Raw genomic sequence first — 13,998 nt, forward strand, 5'->3', positions numbered from 1 at the left:
CTGCTCAAATATTTTTTGTGTATACTTTTCCTTCACACAGACCACCTGTTTCCTTTTTTGTGTGTAGTATGTGTACTTAATTATGTTCTGTACCTACCTATATATTATTGATTTATTCCTGGAGACCAGCCCTTGACAGGTCAATGGCCTCTGTTGGCTCCACCACAGTCTCAAGTATGTGTTCTAGGTGCTTAAAATTCTTTTAATATTGTTAATTTGTTATGTTATTTCCTTGTATTGTTTTGTTGTGTTAATCAGATATTGTATGTAAATTGTTTTATGTTTTTTATGAAAAGTGGAAAGAAATGAAAGCTGGATGATTGGCACTATGCAAATAAAATAAAACTAGATTGATAGTAAACATAACAATATTGATTAAGACTATTATAGAGATATTGATTGTGATGGTGTGTAATTTAACATTATTTGGAACGCCAAAGGGAGTTATAAAATATGATCACAGGGGAAAATATAACTCCCTTGTGGTAAAAAAAAATGTATAGTACTCCCCCTTCCAGTTAATATCTGTTATGCTTGATAGCCTTGATCAGGGGTAATGGTGAGCACTACAAAAAAAAAAAAAATCTTCATCAACAACCCCCCTCCCCCTTAAAAAAATAATGGCATCAAACAACAACAACATCCCCCCTTTTAAGTGAGAAAATTGGGGGGGGGGGGGGAATAGGGAAAAGAAGGGAAAAGAAGGGAAAAGAAGGGAAAAGAAGGGAAAAGAAGGACAAAATCATGAAAATAGGGGTAAAGTCAGGAAAATAGGGGTAAAATCAGGAAAATAGGGGTAAAATCAGGAAAATAGGGGTAAAATCAAGATGGAGAAAAAAAATCTGGGAAAAAATAAATTAAAACTAGATGGAATTCGACTGCGCGCAGTCGAAAATGATGCCTCCGTCATAGAGCAATTTTACAAACCAAAACAGAAGACATTTTTCGAATTCAAGTTCAATTGTAATCCATTAACAGGTTCTCAGAATATCGTGATTACAAGCAATTTCTCATATACATATATGACCCTTTGATCTTTGACCTCATGACCCTAAAATCTACTCAGTTCATTGGCTCTGCAAGATGTCCTGAGTTAAATAGTAATCCATCTGTCAGTTCTAATGAGAATGTGTTCACAAGCTATTTTTGCATACATAATGAGCCCATGACCTTTGACCTTTGATCTTATGAACCAAAAATCTACTCAGTTCATTGGCTCTGCAAGTAACATACATGACCTAATTTTGGCAGGAATCCATCAATCGGTTCTTGAGAACGCGATCACGAGCTGTTTTTGCATACATAATGTGCGTTGTGGCCTTTGACCTTTGACCTCATGACCCCAAAATCTAATCAGTTCATCTGCTCTGCAAGTAACATACATGACCTAAGTTTAGCAGCAATCCATCAATCGGTTCTTGAGATAACGCAATCACGAGCTGTTTTTGCATACATAATGTGCGCTGTAGCCTTTGACCTTTGACCTCGTGACCCCAAAATCTAATCACTTCATCGGTTCTGCAAGTAACATACATGACCTAAGTTTGGCAGCAATCCATTACTCGGTTCTTGAGATAACGCGATCACGAGCTGTTTTTGCATACATAATGAGCCCTGTGACCTTTGACCTTTAACCTCATGACCCCAAAATCTAATCAGTTCTTTGACTCTGCAAGATACATACATGACCAAAGTTTGGCAGGAATCCATCAATCGGTTCTTCAGATAACGCGATCACGAGCTGTTTTTGCATACATAATGAGCCCTGTGACCTTTGACCTTTGACATCGTAACCCCAAAATCTAATCAGTTCATCGGCTCTGCAAGATACATACATGACCAAAGTTTGGCAGGAATCCATCAATCGGTTCTTCAGATAACGCGATCACGAGAACGGGACGTACGTACGTACGTACAGACGTACGTACAGACGGACGGACGGACAACCCGAAAACATAATGCCTCCGGCTACTTCGTAACGGAGGCATAAAAACGGATAAAAAACGATTTAAATCAGGTAATTATCAGGCCTGCTTGATTAAACTTTGTTAAGAGTAATTGCGTTTTTGTGCCTTGTTGTTGTTCGGACAACCAACCTTCTGTATAAAATACGCCCAGCTAAGACAATGAAACAAAGAGTATGCGCAGGGATGCTTAGGTATGACATAAAGTAAAACTATACTTATTTGAAAAATTACCAGGAGTGAAATAATTACAAACCTCGCAATTAATATCATGTGACGAGCTGTGGAGCAATCAAGAATTTGTATAGATCTATAAGAGCTATCTAATATAAACATACATAAATTTGTACTACATGTACTTTAATATCAAAACGTTCAATCAAATCAGTGTCTTTCCTTGGCACGTTGTTGAATATTGCATGGTGTAAACTGGAGTAGTAGTTTATAAGCCTCACTAACATCTTTATATAAAATACAAATAAATAGCACTACTGTACATGTCTATATTATATGTTAAATAAAAAAATCAAAATATTTCAGCCCTAACATTTTTTTTTAATAGAAAAATAAAAACCTCTTGTCATCTTATTGCACAAGTAACTGCTGTTATCTCTCCACATACTGCAAACTGGTCTTGAGCACCTCCAGTAGTCTTTGGTAGACAGGTGTTTCTGATATCTTAGTACCTGATGGCAGTCCTTTCTGTTGAAGACACTCCTGGAGAACAGAGTCTATCTGTCTGGCTACCTGTGTTGGAGGTAACCTGAGCAGCCCTGGAGTGCCGTAATGTCTGCTGAAGATATCTGCACAGACAGCCTGCAGATGAAAATTGAGAAAAATATGAAGGTCAAAGAAAAAGATGAAGACACAGAGAAGAAGAAAAATTAAAGAAGAGGAAGATGAAGGAGAAAACGAACACAAAAATAAATAAGATAAAGAAGAAGTAGAAGCAAATGAAGAAAAATAAAAATAAAAGAAGCAGAAGCAAGTGAATAAGAAAAGGAATAACATGATGAAGGAGAAGAATACGAACAAGCAGAACAAGAAAATGAAGTTTTTGAAAAGAAGAAAGGAAGGAGAGGATTCAGAGAAAAGAGTTTTTTGTAATCTTAAATGACAAAATTGATTACATACATGTCAACAAAAAGTAAAAGCAGAAAGGAATAGACATAGGTATCAAAGAATGGAGTAAAGAATGGAAGAGAAAACATTGACATTTACACTTATGAAATTTCTCATAAAGACAACAAACCCACCTGGCATCAATTCTTAATTTTGGTGTTTTACATTAAAACTAATTAAATTAAACACCAGAATGATTCACAATTATAAATTATGCTTTAGACCATTGTTATTGTTCCTTAATATCAAAGACCATGCTGAAGAAAATTTTAACTCTACCTTAAAGTACTTTTACATCAAGCTCTATGTAAAAGAAAGAAACAATTATTCAGTTTTCACAAATCGCTGTTTAATAAGCAAATAGAATTCTCCCAGCTAATGTCGTTACCTGAAGATTTGTATTAGATCGCTGACTATTGCACCTCCCCGACGTTGTATTGCAGGACCCTTTACAGTCAAAGAAATGGCACTCTTGGGCAGAAGTGCACTCTGGCTGGTTGAGAGTAGTGTCCAGCTGATTCTGGAAGAAGGTGATGTCCACATCGATGGCCTTGACCACCCAATCCTGTGTGACTCCAAAGTTACTGTGCTTCACGTCGCACAGGTGCAGTTTCTCCGGGAACTGATCGTCCACGGCTCCGATGAACTCAACCATGGCCATGGCGACCTTGGCCCGATTCAACCAGGGCAGGGAAGCCAGCTGATGCTGCATGCTGATGGCGCTCGGGTTGAGGATATACCCCGGAGGCACGTACTCCAGGATGTAAAAATGGCCACACGTGCCGTAGATTTCAGGATAATGGCGAAATTGGTTCCAGAATTTGTTGAGGACAAATTCCTCTTGCTGCAGCAACGCCCACAGGCTAATGATTTCTGAATCGGTTAGTCCTTCTGGAGTATCTTCGCGAGTACTATATTTGCTCTTCCACATGTGTTTGAGCAAGTCCTCTTCGGTCATGTCCAACTCAAAACCAAACTGCCCTTTAACCTGGTGATAGACCATGGATGTGAACAGCGCTATGTCGGGTACCACGGTCCTCATGGTGCCCTCTTTGTCAACGATGGAGGCAAAGGGTCGTGGATAGTCTGAAAGATGGCTGTACTTTGACTTCAGAATGACAGGATCCCCCTTCCAGGACCCACGGAAGACCACCTTGCCCCGGTGGTAGTTGAAGCAGGAGACATACTGGATAGATTCGGTCTGACACAGATCATAGCAGAGATTGCCATCTACGTGGTTGCTCTCATACAGCTGGCACTGAGGGCAGAGACAAAGAGCAGTGGGAAATAAAATAAAGCATGATCATAAACAATCACAGACAAATATTCATTATAAGACATGAAATATAAAATAATTAGTTAGTGAATCGACATGTACACCTGTACAACATACTTTTTACCAAATGACGTAAGTTTATCCTCTCAGTTTACTTTATTTCCGTACCATTTTACCTCCAACCAATAATACAGTGTACAGTGATTTTTTTTCTACAAGTGAACCATCTACTTTAAATGACATTAGATCAAGTACTAAAACCTGACAGGATGTATTCCACAGCAGTGCCTAAAGCCCAATGGGAGTTTCACTTTCGTATCACGAACATGCAATACAAGCTCAAGTGATCACTGCCTGACCTAGGCCTGACCATTTTCCAGACATCAGGCCCCACTTTTAGACAAACCGTGAAGACTCCTTCTTTCCCCTATACATGCTTACACTGTCTTTTACATTTGCAAAATTTTACTCACCAATTCTTTAAGGATCTTTTTTGCCTTTTCGTCTGGGCAAATAATTGCAAGCGACTGGGATACCTCATGGGTGAAGTAGATTGCAAGCACTATCATTCCAACTACTAGACTCCTTACCAGGAGTCTCTTTGAAACTTTTCTCATGGCTCTTGTATTTCCTCATTGCATTTGAAGTAAATCATCACTTCCAGTCCAGAGGTTTCTAGAAGAATATCTGCCATGAAAAATATGAAAATCAATCAATATAACAATGAAAAAAACATGTACACATGATGAAATATATTTCAGGGATGATCAATTATAAAGGTGTGAGGGGTCAAAAGTCAAAACTAACAAAATACGATACACTGTAGTAACAAGTCTCAGTAATATCTGTCTATTGCAGCCACCCAAGGGAAAGAAGTGGCAACTTGAGAAAAATTGCCTCCCTAGCCCTAGACAGGTTATGACACACCTCTCTCTGGCGAACTACAAACTACATGTACACAACAGACAGGTTGTCAGAAAGACAGGTTAGACTGTACATTTCTTTCTTGTATTTGTATATTCTTAAAATTCTCATTCTTGCTGGGAACCTCTGATTGCCAAAATAGGTGTTAGTGGATTTTCAACAAGCCTCAGGTCTTGACTGAGCTATTGCCTTTTGATAATAATAGCAATTAGTTTAGTGTATTACCGGCAAGTGGTTTGCACATGCATATATGTAGAGTTTGCTGAATTAAGCAGACTTCCTGCCCATGCCTTGCACTAATAGCTATTGTTGTATTAAGTGTGAAGTTGGCAAATCAAAAACAGGCATTTTCAAGTGCATGCTCTCCACAAAACGGAGACAAAATTACTGCCAGCACTAGAGTATTGGTGCAGTGCATGATTTGATTTCTTAATGTTATGGAGGGTTTATGTCGAGGTTGTTAATAAAGGCAGACCCGTAGACTTCTACATCTATCACAATTTATCTTGGTTTAGGGAGGAATCACCCTTTTTCCCATCAAACTTCAATTCAAAGACTTCTTCAAATTATAATATAATTTCACAAGTGGTTGAACCAGGCGCGTACACAGGGGGGGGGGGGGGGGAGGGGTTGACCCCCCCCCCTTTGGTATTTTTTATGTGTGCATTTTGGAGGAAACCTCCCCCCCCCCCCCTTATTTTAAAATTTTTTTTTTTTTAAATTAGGTAGAGTGCCCAGTATTCAGTCACTTAAGGGGAAATCACTAATATTTTGAATTCTTACCTCTTTTATTTGGCAATCTAGTATCTACCCATCAAAAGAAAAGAAATTTATGCCTCTAACAGGATTTTACAGTCACTTAAAATATAGAATAATGATAAGCAAAATAATGAATGTCAATGCGTTGACCGAATACTGGCCGAGCGATACCGCATGGCAAGGGTATCGTATAAATACCTCTCATACATCGGCAAGTGCGTCATTTGCAAATTCACTGCGATGGAGTGAACACGAAAGTGATTCTCTTCACACACATGCTAAATTCATTGCGACAGCACACGCAGTTGTTTCGCAATAGACTTCTACATAAGGCTATGGCTGCATGTTAGCGCATGTGCTAAGCTAGAGAACGCGGAAATGCAGAAAGTTGTGTGACGCTGACCAATTTCGAGCTAAGTTGGAGATCTTTCCGGGGCCCTAAATCTGATTTAATTTTGAGAGTTAAGAAAAGTTGTTCAGCTGCCTGATTTGTGCGAGTTTCGTGGCTCTGACTTAAATTATTTTTTAAATTGTTACAGCTGTTGAAACGGCTGTCTGACCGAATACCAGGAATGGACCAAATACTGGGCGCGCTACCCTATTTAAAATAAAAAATTTAAAAAATAAAAATTATGCCAATGGCTGACCCAAAAAAGGTGTCCTTACCCCTCAACAAAGAAAAATGTCAAATTTTCGGCCCGATTTCTAAATGTTAAACCCCCCCCCCCCCCTCAAAAAAATCCTGCGTACGCCACTGGGTTGAACGGATGCCAAGAGGAGTGGATAAACATCGTAATTTGTATGTCAAAATTGTAATTACTACTTCTTTACATTTCGAAAAAATGTGACTGGCTGAAGTAATAATGCTGACCAAGCAATAAGTTGAGCCGCGCTGCATGCTGCATTGCACTAACGTTAGGCGCACGCTTGTACTAGGACATGGCGGAAACCCAAGCGCGAGGTACAATACAGCCGACATCGGAACACAAGTACAACCACATGCCACAACATCATAACTGATTATTGACAATATCACTAATACAAGCAACATAACATTAATTATTGAGTATATTTCCTACCGAAGAAGTTCTAACAAAGTTAGTCATCTTACCACCCCAGTCAATAGAGTCACACTTCATTAGTTGCACGTTCAAGTTTCGCAGTTCAAATTATAAGTCATGCGCCGTAAGTGGCGCTAAACTTGATATCGTTCCAAATATTCTCTTGAGCTGGCTTGGATCTAGACCGAATTTTCCGTCTCTTTCGTTCGTTAGCCTCTCTTATTGGGGTAGGGTCGGCTCTCTCTTTAGAGACGGAAGCCGTTTATACACATGTCCTTGCTAACGCCACGGCCAGTTCTGGTCGTAGCGTTTTGCCCCCCAAATCCCCCAAAATGTCATTTTACCTCGAGCATGTTATATTGTAAATTAGGCCTAGGCTATAATAAATCAGTTCCACTTACCAACTTGACTGAAATAATCAGTTTAATAGTCCCTTTTTAGGAAATTATGGGTCAAAATCGAAATCCATTTTGAAAATCTTTTTCAACATGGATTCCGATTTTGACCCATAATTTCCTAAAAAGGGACTATTAAACTGATTATTTCAGTCAAGTTGGTAAGTGGAACTGATTTATTATAGCCTAGGCCTAATTTACAATATAACATGCTCGAGGTAAAATGACATTTTGGGGGATTTTGGGGGCAAAACGCTACGACCAGAACTGGCCGTGGCGTTAGCAAGGACATGTGTATAAACGGCTTCCGTCTCTAAAGAGAGAGCCGACCCTACCCCAATAAGAGGCTAACGAACGAAAGAGACGGAAAATTCGGTCTAGCTTGGATCATGGATCAATCATCACCCTTTGACTTTGTTATTTCTCATATTCTCCCTTTTTGATCGACAACCTTGCCGTTGATTGAGTGAAATGTGTAAGTCAGTTCAGCTAGTCTCCTATTAGTGTTAATTTTTTCTTATTTATTAGGTGGTTTTATTTAAGTGTGTTGTTTGTGGTTTGCAGTGCAGTGTAACTAATCTTTTTAGCAGGGAGATGGGAGAGAGTGTTTGGGACTAACTCGCAAGAATCTGGCGGTGGCCAGCCGGCCAGGAACTCGGCTCTGGCAGCCTGCATGCGCGACTTTCGAATGGGCCTTGGGCTTGGGCTTGGGCTTGGGCTTGGGCTTGGCAGCAGCTAGCTGCCTTGCCCTTGGCAAAGCCCAAGGCCATGGACCCGGCTAGTTACGTCTACCTTAGTCCTTAGACCGAAAATTTCTGGAAATTCTGGACTTAGCATATTTTACTGTAAATTGACAAGTGCTTTGTCCACACACCATTCCAGCAATTCATGACACTCCTTGTAGTCACTTGCCTCACCTACCATCCCAGTATAGCTTCCTGAGTGAGCTGCCAAAGGGATTACCCAACCAAGTACCAAGTACCAAGTACGTCTGCGATAAAGCGGACGATCCTTATTTTTGCGGATGCGTCTTTTTTTTGCGGACGCGTCTGTCCATGTTTACAAAGACGATCCTCGTTCATGCGGACGATCCATATTCTCGGACCAGCGCCCCTACTGATGCCATGGCCATTCATTTATTACACAGACAGAGGGAGTCGGAGGAACCAGATGTAATCTTAGCGGAACAAATGTCGATATCATGATCAGCACGTAGCTAGGATTTTATAGGGCCTAGGGGGCAGTATTGAGCATGCAAATCGTGCAAATCACTTACAGAGCGCGCCCCCCCTCCCCCCCCCCCCCCCTTGGGGGGGGGGGGGGTAGGTGCAGGGAGGGGGGAGACGTTTCATTAAGATGTCTGAGAAAGAAGACAATTCGTTGAACAGTTCTCACCTCTTAGTCCTTGTCTGAATTCAGTTTGCGCGGAAGCTTTAACGTTTCATTATTATTAGAGAAAGAAGACGATTCGTTGCACCATTCTCGACTCTTAATCCTTGTCTGAATTTTCAAAAATGTTTCTTTGTCTGCTCCTTTTTCTTCCTACGTCCTCTTACTTTTTTCTCTTCTCTCTCTCTGTTTTTTGTGGGTTTTTTCTGGTCAATATCATTATCAGAGACTGAAGCTTTCGGTCTAGGCCATGCTATGTTTAATCTATCTACATGTACTAGGCTCAAGGCATCACACTCACAGAGATTGTAGACTTTGTTACTGTTTTATGGTTCTTGTTCAAGCAGAATACAGTTACTATTGACAATGACATTGTTTCAAATCCATGCCCATGGTAATAATATACAATGAACTTCAATAATTTCTTGATTTGTTGTCATATTTATGCATGTATTCTATGTTCTTTTATTTGTCTCTCAATATGTAGAATAGAATTTGCTTCCATGGGTGTTTGGTTATATTCAGCTTCCATACATACAGTGATGTGTCTCTTTGTAAGAGGGATGTACTACATTTAGTTGATGAAAAAAGAGGAGATGGATGCAATGGATGACTTAGATTTACCAAAGGCACAAGCCATGCCGTCGATTCCCGTAGCCTCCGATGCTCTACCTTCAGGCTCCAATCCTTTACGAAGGTCTACCTTTCCCACTCTGGCATTACCAAGTGGAGGTCTGAAAGTGCCCTCGAAACCAGGGCGCTACGAGACCGAGGTGGACACCGCACCCCTCACCCCTCCCAGCTCCTCCCACAATCTACAGCTTGTCTTTGATTCCGGTAAAATCTATGATAACCACCCAAGAAAGTACAGGTGAAAAATGAGAATCATTCATCCAGTCACTTTTCATCATTTTCTCCATTCTCATTTTATTTTAATTGTTGGAACTTTCCATACATGTAAGCACAAGATTTGACTCTCTGAATTTTTTTCAATTTTTGATTTAAATGTGGATTGAAGATGTTGTAAAGCAATTCAATCTGTTTTTTGTTTGTTTTTGAACTACTCAATCAAGTTTTTTGCTTATGAAATTTTATTTCGCAGTGCCTTTTCTTGATTTCCTTCTACATGTAAGTTGTCAATGAGTGTATTGCATTTGATTTATAACATGTTGAATATATATATATATATATATATATATATAATATAGAATTTTTGGGAATTATAACCATTTTAACCCCCCCCCCCCCCCCCATTATATATTAACAGAATGTATATTAACAATTTTGTTAAGTGTTTTGAAGTGTTTGCAGTGCCATATATTGGTTTAATGTGCATGCTGTTTTGTGAAGGGTTTATTAATTGATGTATTGTATGATAAGATAATGAAAGTAAGAAGAAGTTTTGTTGACAGTGGTCGTGACAGGATACATGTACATGTATGTATGCACGATAATATTAATGAAAATTGCCTGTGCTTTAGTTGTTAAAAGATTTTGAAATGAGAAGGACTTATGAATTTAAATGCAATTAATTGCATATTTGACTATTTTTAAAGCTCACGCACAAAGAGTTGAAAAATAAATCTGTTTAAAATTTCAACTTCTAGTGTGAATCGTTAAAGAATGTACAAATTTGACATTGATTGACAGGTTACTGTTAGAAACTGACAAGGATAATAGTGGCCATAGCAAGAATCTCTCCCTGTCGGCATCATCCGCCACCGATGCCGCCCCTACCAAGCCCTCGCCCCCATCTGTCACGGTCCAAGATGGGCAAGTCGTAGCCATGGGAACAATGACCAGTGGTCCTGCGACGGGTCCCAGCCCCACGCCAGATGCAGCAGCAGCAGCGCCAAAGTCGCTAGCAACATCTGCTGCCGGAGGAGCCCCATTCACCCTTTCTGAAGCCATTTCATCCGTTGCTGTCAAGAAAGAACCAGGTACTTGGAAAGATATTTAGAAGATTTTCAACCCTTACTCTAACCCTAACCAGTCACCATTAAAAATGTCTACGAGATGTTATTTAGAGAAAACATACATATTATAACCTCTCCCCCATTTAAAAAAAAGACGAAAAATGTAATAATTTAAAAAATGTAAAAAGAAGAAAAATAGTCGTTTACATGTAAGAGGAAAACAAAAAGCTTTTAAAGAGAAAATTAAATTTATATTGTTTAAGGCTTGTCCTAATTTTCTGTGCACTTTGAATTTTAAGTGATTGTATCAATGTACATGTACCAGTACCTGGTATGTACATGTACCAGTACCAGTATCTGGACCTCTAGGAAGATCTGGACCTCTAGGAAGAACAGAGCCATTTTAATAATGGCTCTGAATAGAGCTTTCCAGCCGTTTTTTAATTCTTGATTGGTATTATTTGTAAATTGTATTCTTGTATGTACTGAATTTTTATACGGAAAATAAAACCAAACCAAACCAAAGTACATTTTTTTTCTTGATTTTGCATGAATGTAGTATTGTTCTTTTAACATTGCAATATACATGTATCTCTTTACAGACAACTTGAATACAGGATTATATCAAGGAGATTTATAAGCATACAAAGCAAAACATATTTTAATGATCATTGGTCACCTTTCATGATTATGATTTATAATAATAATAATAATAATAATAATAATAATAGCCTAATAGTCCACTCCAAATTTTATTAAACCGAAACGGAAATTCTTTTTGCCCAATTGATTATGATTATGATTATTACTACAGTCAGATAGAGAGATGTGTTAAGTTCGTTATAATGAACTGAATAGAGATGAAAATCTCTGTCCGATACTACAGTACATTTGAAGAAAAAAAGTATTGTTTTTTAAACCCTTTGAAAAAGAAAAAAAATTGTATCCGTGTATTCTCTTTGAATCATATTTCTGTGATCATGTCAATATCTATTCATTTGGACTCATTCAGCTCTATATTCTTTACAAATTATTTTGTCCAACAAATTTTCGACCATTTACCAGTGCAACCTGTATAAAGACTGCTAAAGGGGAGACAAGAAAAGTAGTCTTCACGGGTATGTAGTCTTTGTTTCCAGGCTCCTTTGTTTTCATGTTACAAAGAGAAACACTATTCAAGGGAAAACAAAACATGCGTTTTTAAACAGATGATCGCTATTAAAAGGAGGTGTCACTATATCATACACATACTTTGTATTTTATCTATTATGTGTTCCATACAGGTGGATCTCGATATGTTCCTCAGGAGTTCCTGCATACATTCAAGGCAGCCACAACGCTTGGTCCTACGTCCGATCAGAAAAGCCAACAAAGAGCGGGAACTTCGTCGTCGGCCGAGATGCCCCGTTCATCAGGGAAACCAAGCACAGGAATGGTCCAGAGAAGCAATGCACCGATCTCTAAGATATGTACATCAGAAAGGTAATTATTACTTGTTTCCTGCATTCATGCAAAGCTTGATAAAGCCCCTCAAGAAACCATCATACAAAATATAATAATAATAATAATAGTGTAAACTTATAGAGCGCACACACCGTCCAGGGACACTCATGGTGCTAGCTCAGCAACATTTTTTTTTTTAAAGCTTATCAGTACTAGTGTAAAGGAGAGATTAGACCAGCCTGCAAGGTCACTGGACAGGTGGTTATCTCATCAACTCAGCTCTCAAATAACATAAGAAAAAGAGGATCATGGGGGACCAATGGTCACTGATTAGGCATTGTTTGTTATATAGAGGGTGCAAGTAGCTACAAGTAGTGCAGTGGGCCTTTAATACATGTACAAGTAAAGTAAATGTTTATTTGATAATAGAGTTACATTATCAGGAACTCAAAAAAAAATGTTGCACTTTATGACATCGATGGAGAGAATTTCCACATTTCTGCATCATATAACGTAGAGATTAGTAGATGGTGGCCTATTATTTTATTTCTATTTTTTTCATGGGGGAGGGGGGGATTCACTAGGTCACTTACTTCACCGTCAATTTGCCATTCATTTACATGTTGAACAGTATACATCTGAATGCAGATATGTAGCACAACAATTTCAATTATAGAAAACCAAAGGGGGGGGGGGGGCAAGAACATCAGCATTGTTAAAGTTATTTACTTATGAAATAAATGATCAAATAATGTTAGTTTTTCATTCCCAAACATTTAGCACCTCTTGACGAAAAAATTTAGCAATGGAATTGATATAGCCTACATGTAAAAATGTAGAAGCATTGCATGACAAAAACACCTTTACATTTCCTTTCCCCTCATTATTACATTGAACTGCAAATGCACTCAGCCAAAACAAACACTGTTGTATGCATATCCCATCATGATGGTTACTCATTGTCCACTGAATGCTCTTTGGACTGGAACCCTGGGAAACATGTGAACCGGTCTGGCACATGAGCGTCCTTAAAGATAAAGTTGAGTTCTGGTCATGCGATTGCATAGTGAAAGAAACAGTGTGGAATCGATCAGAAAAGATTGATCATCTAGTATATATAACTATTGGAACTCAGTAATATTTTGCTCCGGTTCATAACATTACGAACCAGAGCAAATAACACTATAGGAAATGTATATACATGTATATATAATTTATTTTCTTTATTCCTCTCTTTATTAATTATTCATCTATAGAACTGATGTGCCTTGTGGATCATGTGCTGTAGTGCAACCTGAGCCCCGCCGCCTCTTCGGATTTGGACCCTTCTACCGCCCCCTCCCAGAAACCGTCTGTGCCACCGAGGGGCGTCGCCAGAGCAGCCCCACCTTCCATGTTCCCAGTGAACTCTCAGAGGCTGTTGATAGGGAAGGGATCACTGGGGCGGGGTACTCTGGAAGTAGGAAGAGCAGCCGTGCTGCCGTGGATAGCACTGATAGTGGTGCTGCTGCTAAAGGAGCAGATGGACATAAGAAACTTAGCCCCACCCCTGCGGAACTTAATGCTTGGCTAGGTGGATCATTCTAGCAGCAGGACTCAAAATCAGGATGCCCTGGATCCCTGGGGCAGGGTTTTTCTGGCAGTAAGAGAAGCACTGCCAAGACATTGATCTACATTTGCCACTCCCCACCCAGGTGTTAAATTGGTACCCGGTAGGATGCGAAAGCTAATGTGGTATGCTTAGCAATT

The 13,998-nt window shown here is 39.3% G+C and overlaps 2 protein-coding genes across 4 annotated transcripts; one reads left to right on the forward strand and one right to left on the reverse strand.

Annotated features, from left to right (window-relative positions):
- Positions 1 to 2,522: 2,522 nt before the first annotated feature.
- Positions 2,523 to 7,216, reverse strand: LOC115924006 (divergent protein kinase domain 1C-like). 2 transcript variants are annotated; one of them, XM_030985495.1, is made up of 4 exons: positions 7,157 to 7,216; positions 4,836 to 5,049; positions 3,475 to 4,344; positions 2,523 to 2,780 (listed from the first exon to the last, which is right to left on the reverse strand). In XM_030985495.1, exons 2-4 carry the CDS (start codon positions 4,977 to 4,979, stop codon positions 2,571 to 2,573), a joined length of 1,224 nt encoding a protein of 407 aa, XP_030841355.1. In that variant the 5' UTR covers positions 4,980 to 5,049; positions 7,157 to 7,216; the 3' UTR covers positions 2,523 to 2,570. The 2 variants fall into 2 exon arrangements, with proteins under 2 accessions (XP_030841355.1, XP_030841356.1); XM_030985496.1 differs by having other exon boundaries at positions 7,125 to 7,216.
- A 600-nt stretch (positions 7,217 to 7,816) lies between these two features.
- On the forward strand, positions 7,817 to 13,998 carry LOC115924007 (mucin-5AC-like). Of its 2 annotated transcripts, none has more exons than XM_030985498.1 (5): positions 7,817 to 7,976; positions 9,378 to 9,761; positions 10,541 to 10,830; positions 12,090 to 12,288; positions 13,506 to 13,998. In XM_030985498.1, exons 2-5 carry the CDS (start codon positions 9,472 to 9,474, stop codon positions 13,834 to 13,836), a joined length of 1,110 nt encoding a protein of 369 aa, XP_030841358.1. In that variant the 5' UTR covers positions 7,817 to 7,976; positions 9,378 to 9,471; the 3' UTR covers positions 13,837 to 13,998. The 2 variants fall into 2 exon arrangements, with proteins under 2 accessions (XP_030841358.1, XP_030841359.1); XM_030985499.1 differs by having other exon boundaries at positions 9,383 to 9,761.

Source organism: Strongylocentrotus purpuratus, unplaced genomic scaffold (genome assembly GCF_000002235.5).
Source record: "Strongylocentrotus purpuratus isolate Spur 01 unplaced genomic scaffold, Spur_5.0 spur5_scaffold_15, whole genome shotgun sequence".
NCBI lineage: Eukaryota > Metazoa > Echinodermata > Echinoidea > Camarodonta > Strongylocentrotidae > Strongylocentrotus > Strongylocentrotus purpuratus.

Bases quoted from the DNA above. Each gene is read 5' to 3' on its own strand.
- LOC115924006 (XM_030985495.1), bottom strand. From the start codon at position 4,979: ATGAGAAAAGTTTCAAAGAGACTCCTGGTAAGGAGTCTAGTAGTTGGA. The intron at 4,345-4,835 runs GTGAGTAAAATT...CTCTGCCCTCAG, and splicing joins AAAAGATCCTTAAAGAATTG to TGCCAGCTGTATGAGAGCAA. The intron at 2,781-3,474 runs GTAACGACATTA...TTTCATCTGCAG, and splicing joins GATCTAATACAAATCTTCAG to GCTGTCTGTGCAGATATCTT.
- LOC115924007 (XM_030985498.1), top strand. From the start codon at position 9,472: ATGAAAAAAGAGGAGATGGATGCAATGGATGACTTAGATTTACCAAAG. The intron at 10,831-12,089 runs GTACTTGGAAAG...TGTTCCATACAG, and splicing joins TGCTGTCAAGAAAGAACCAG to GTGGATCTCGATATGTTCCT. The intron at 12,289-13,505 runs GTAATTATTACT...ATTCATCTATAG, and splicing joins AAGATATGTACATCAGAAAG to AACTGATGTGCCTTGTGGAT.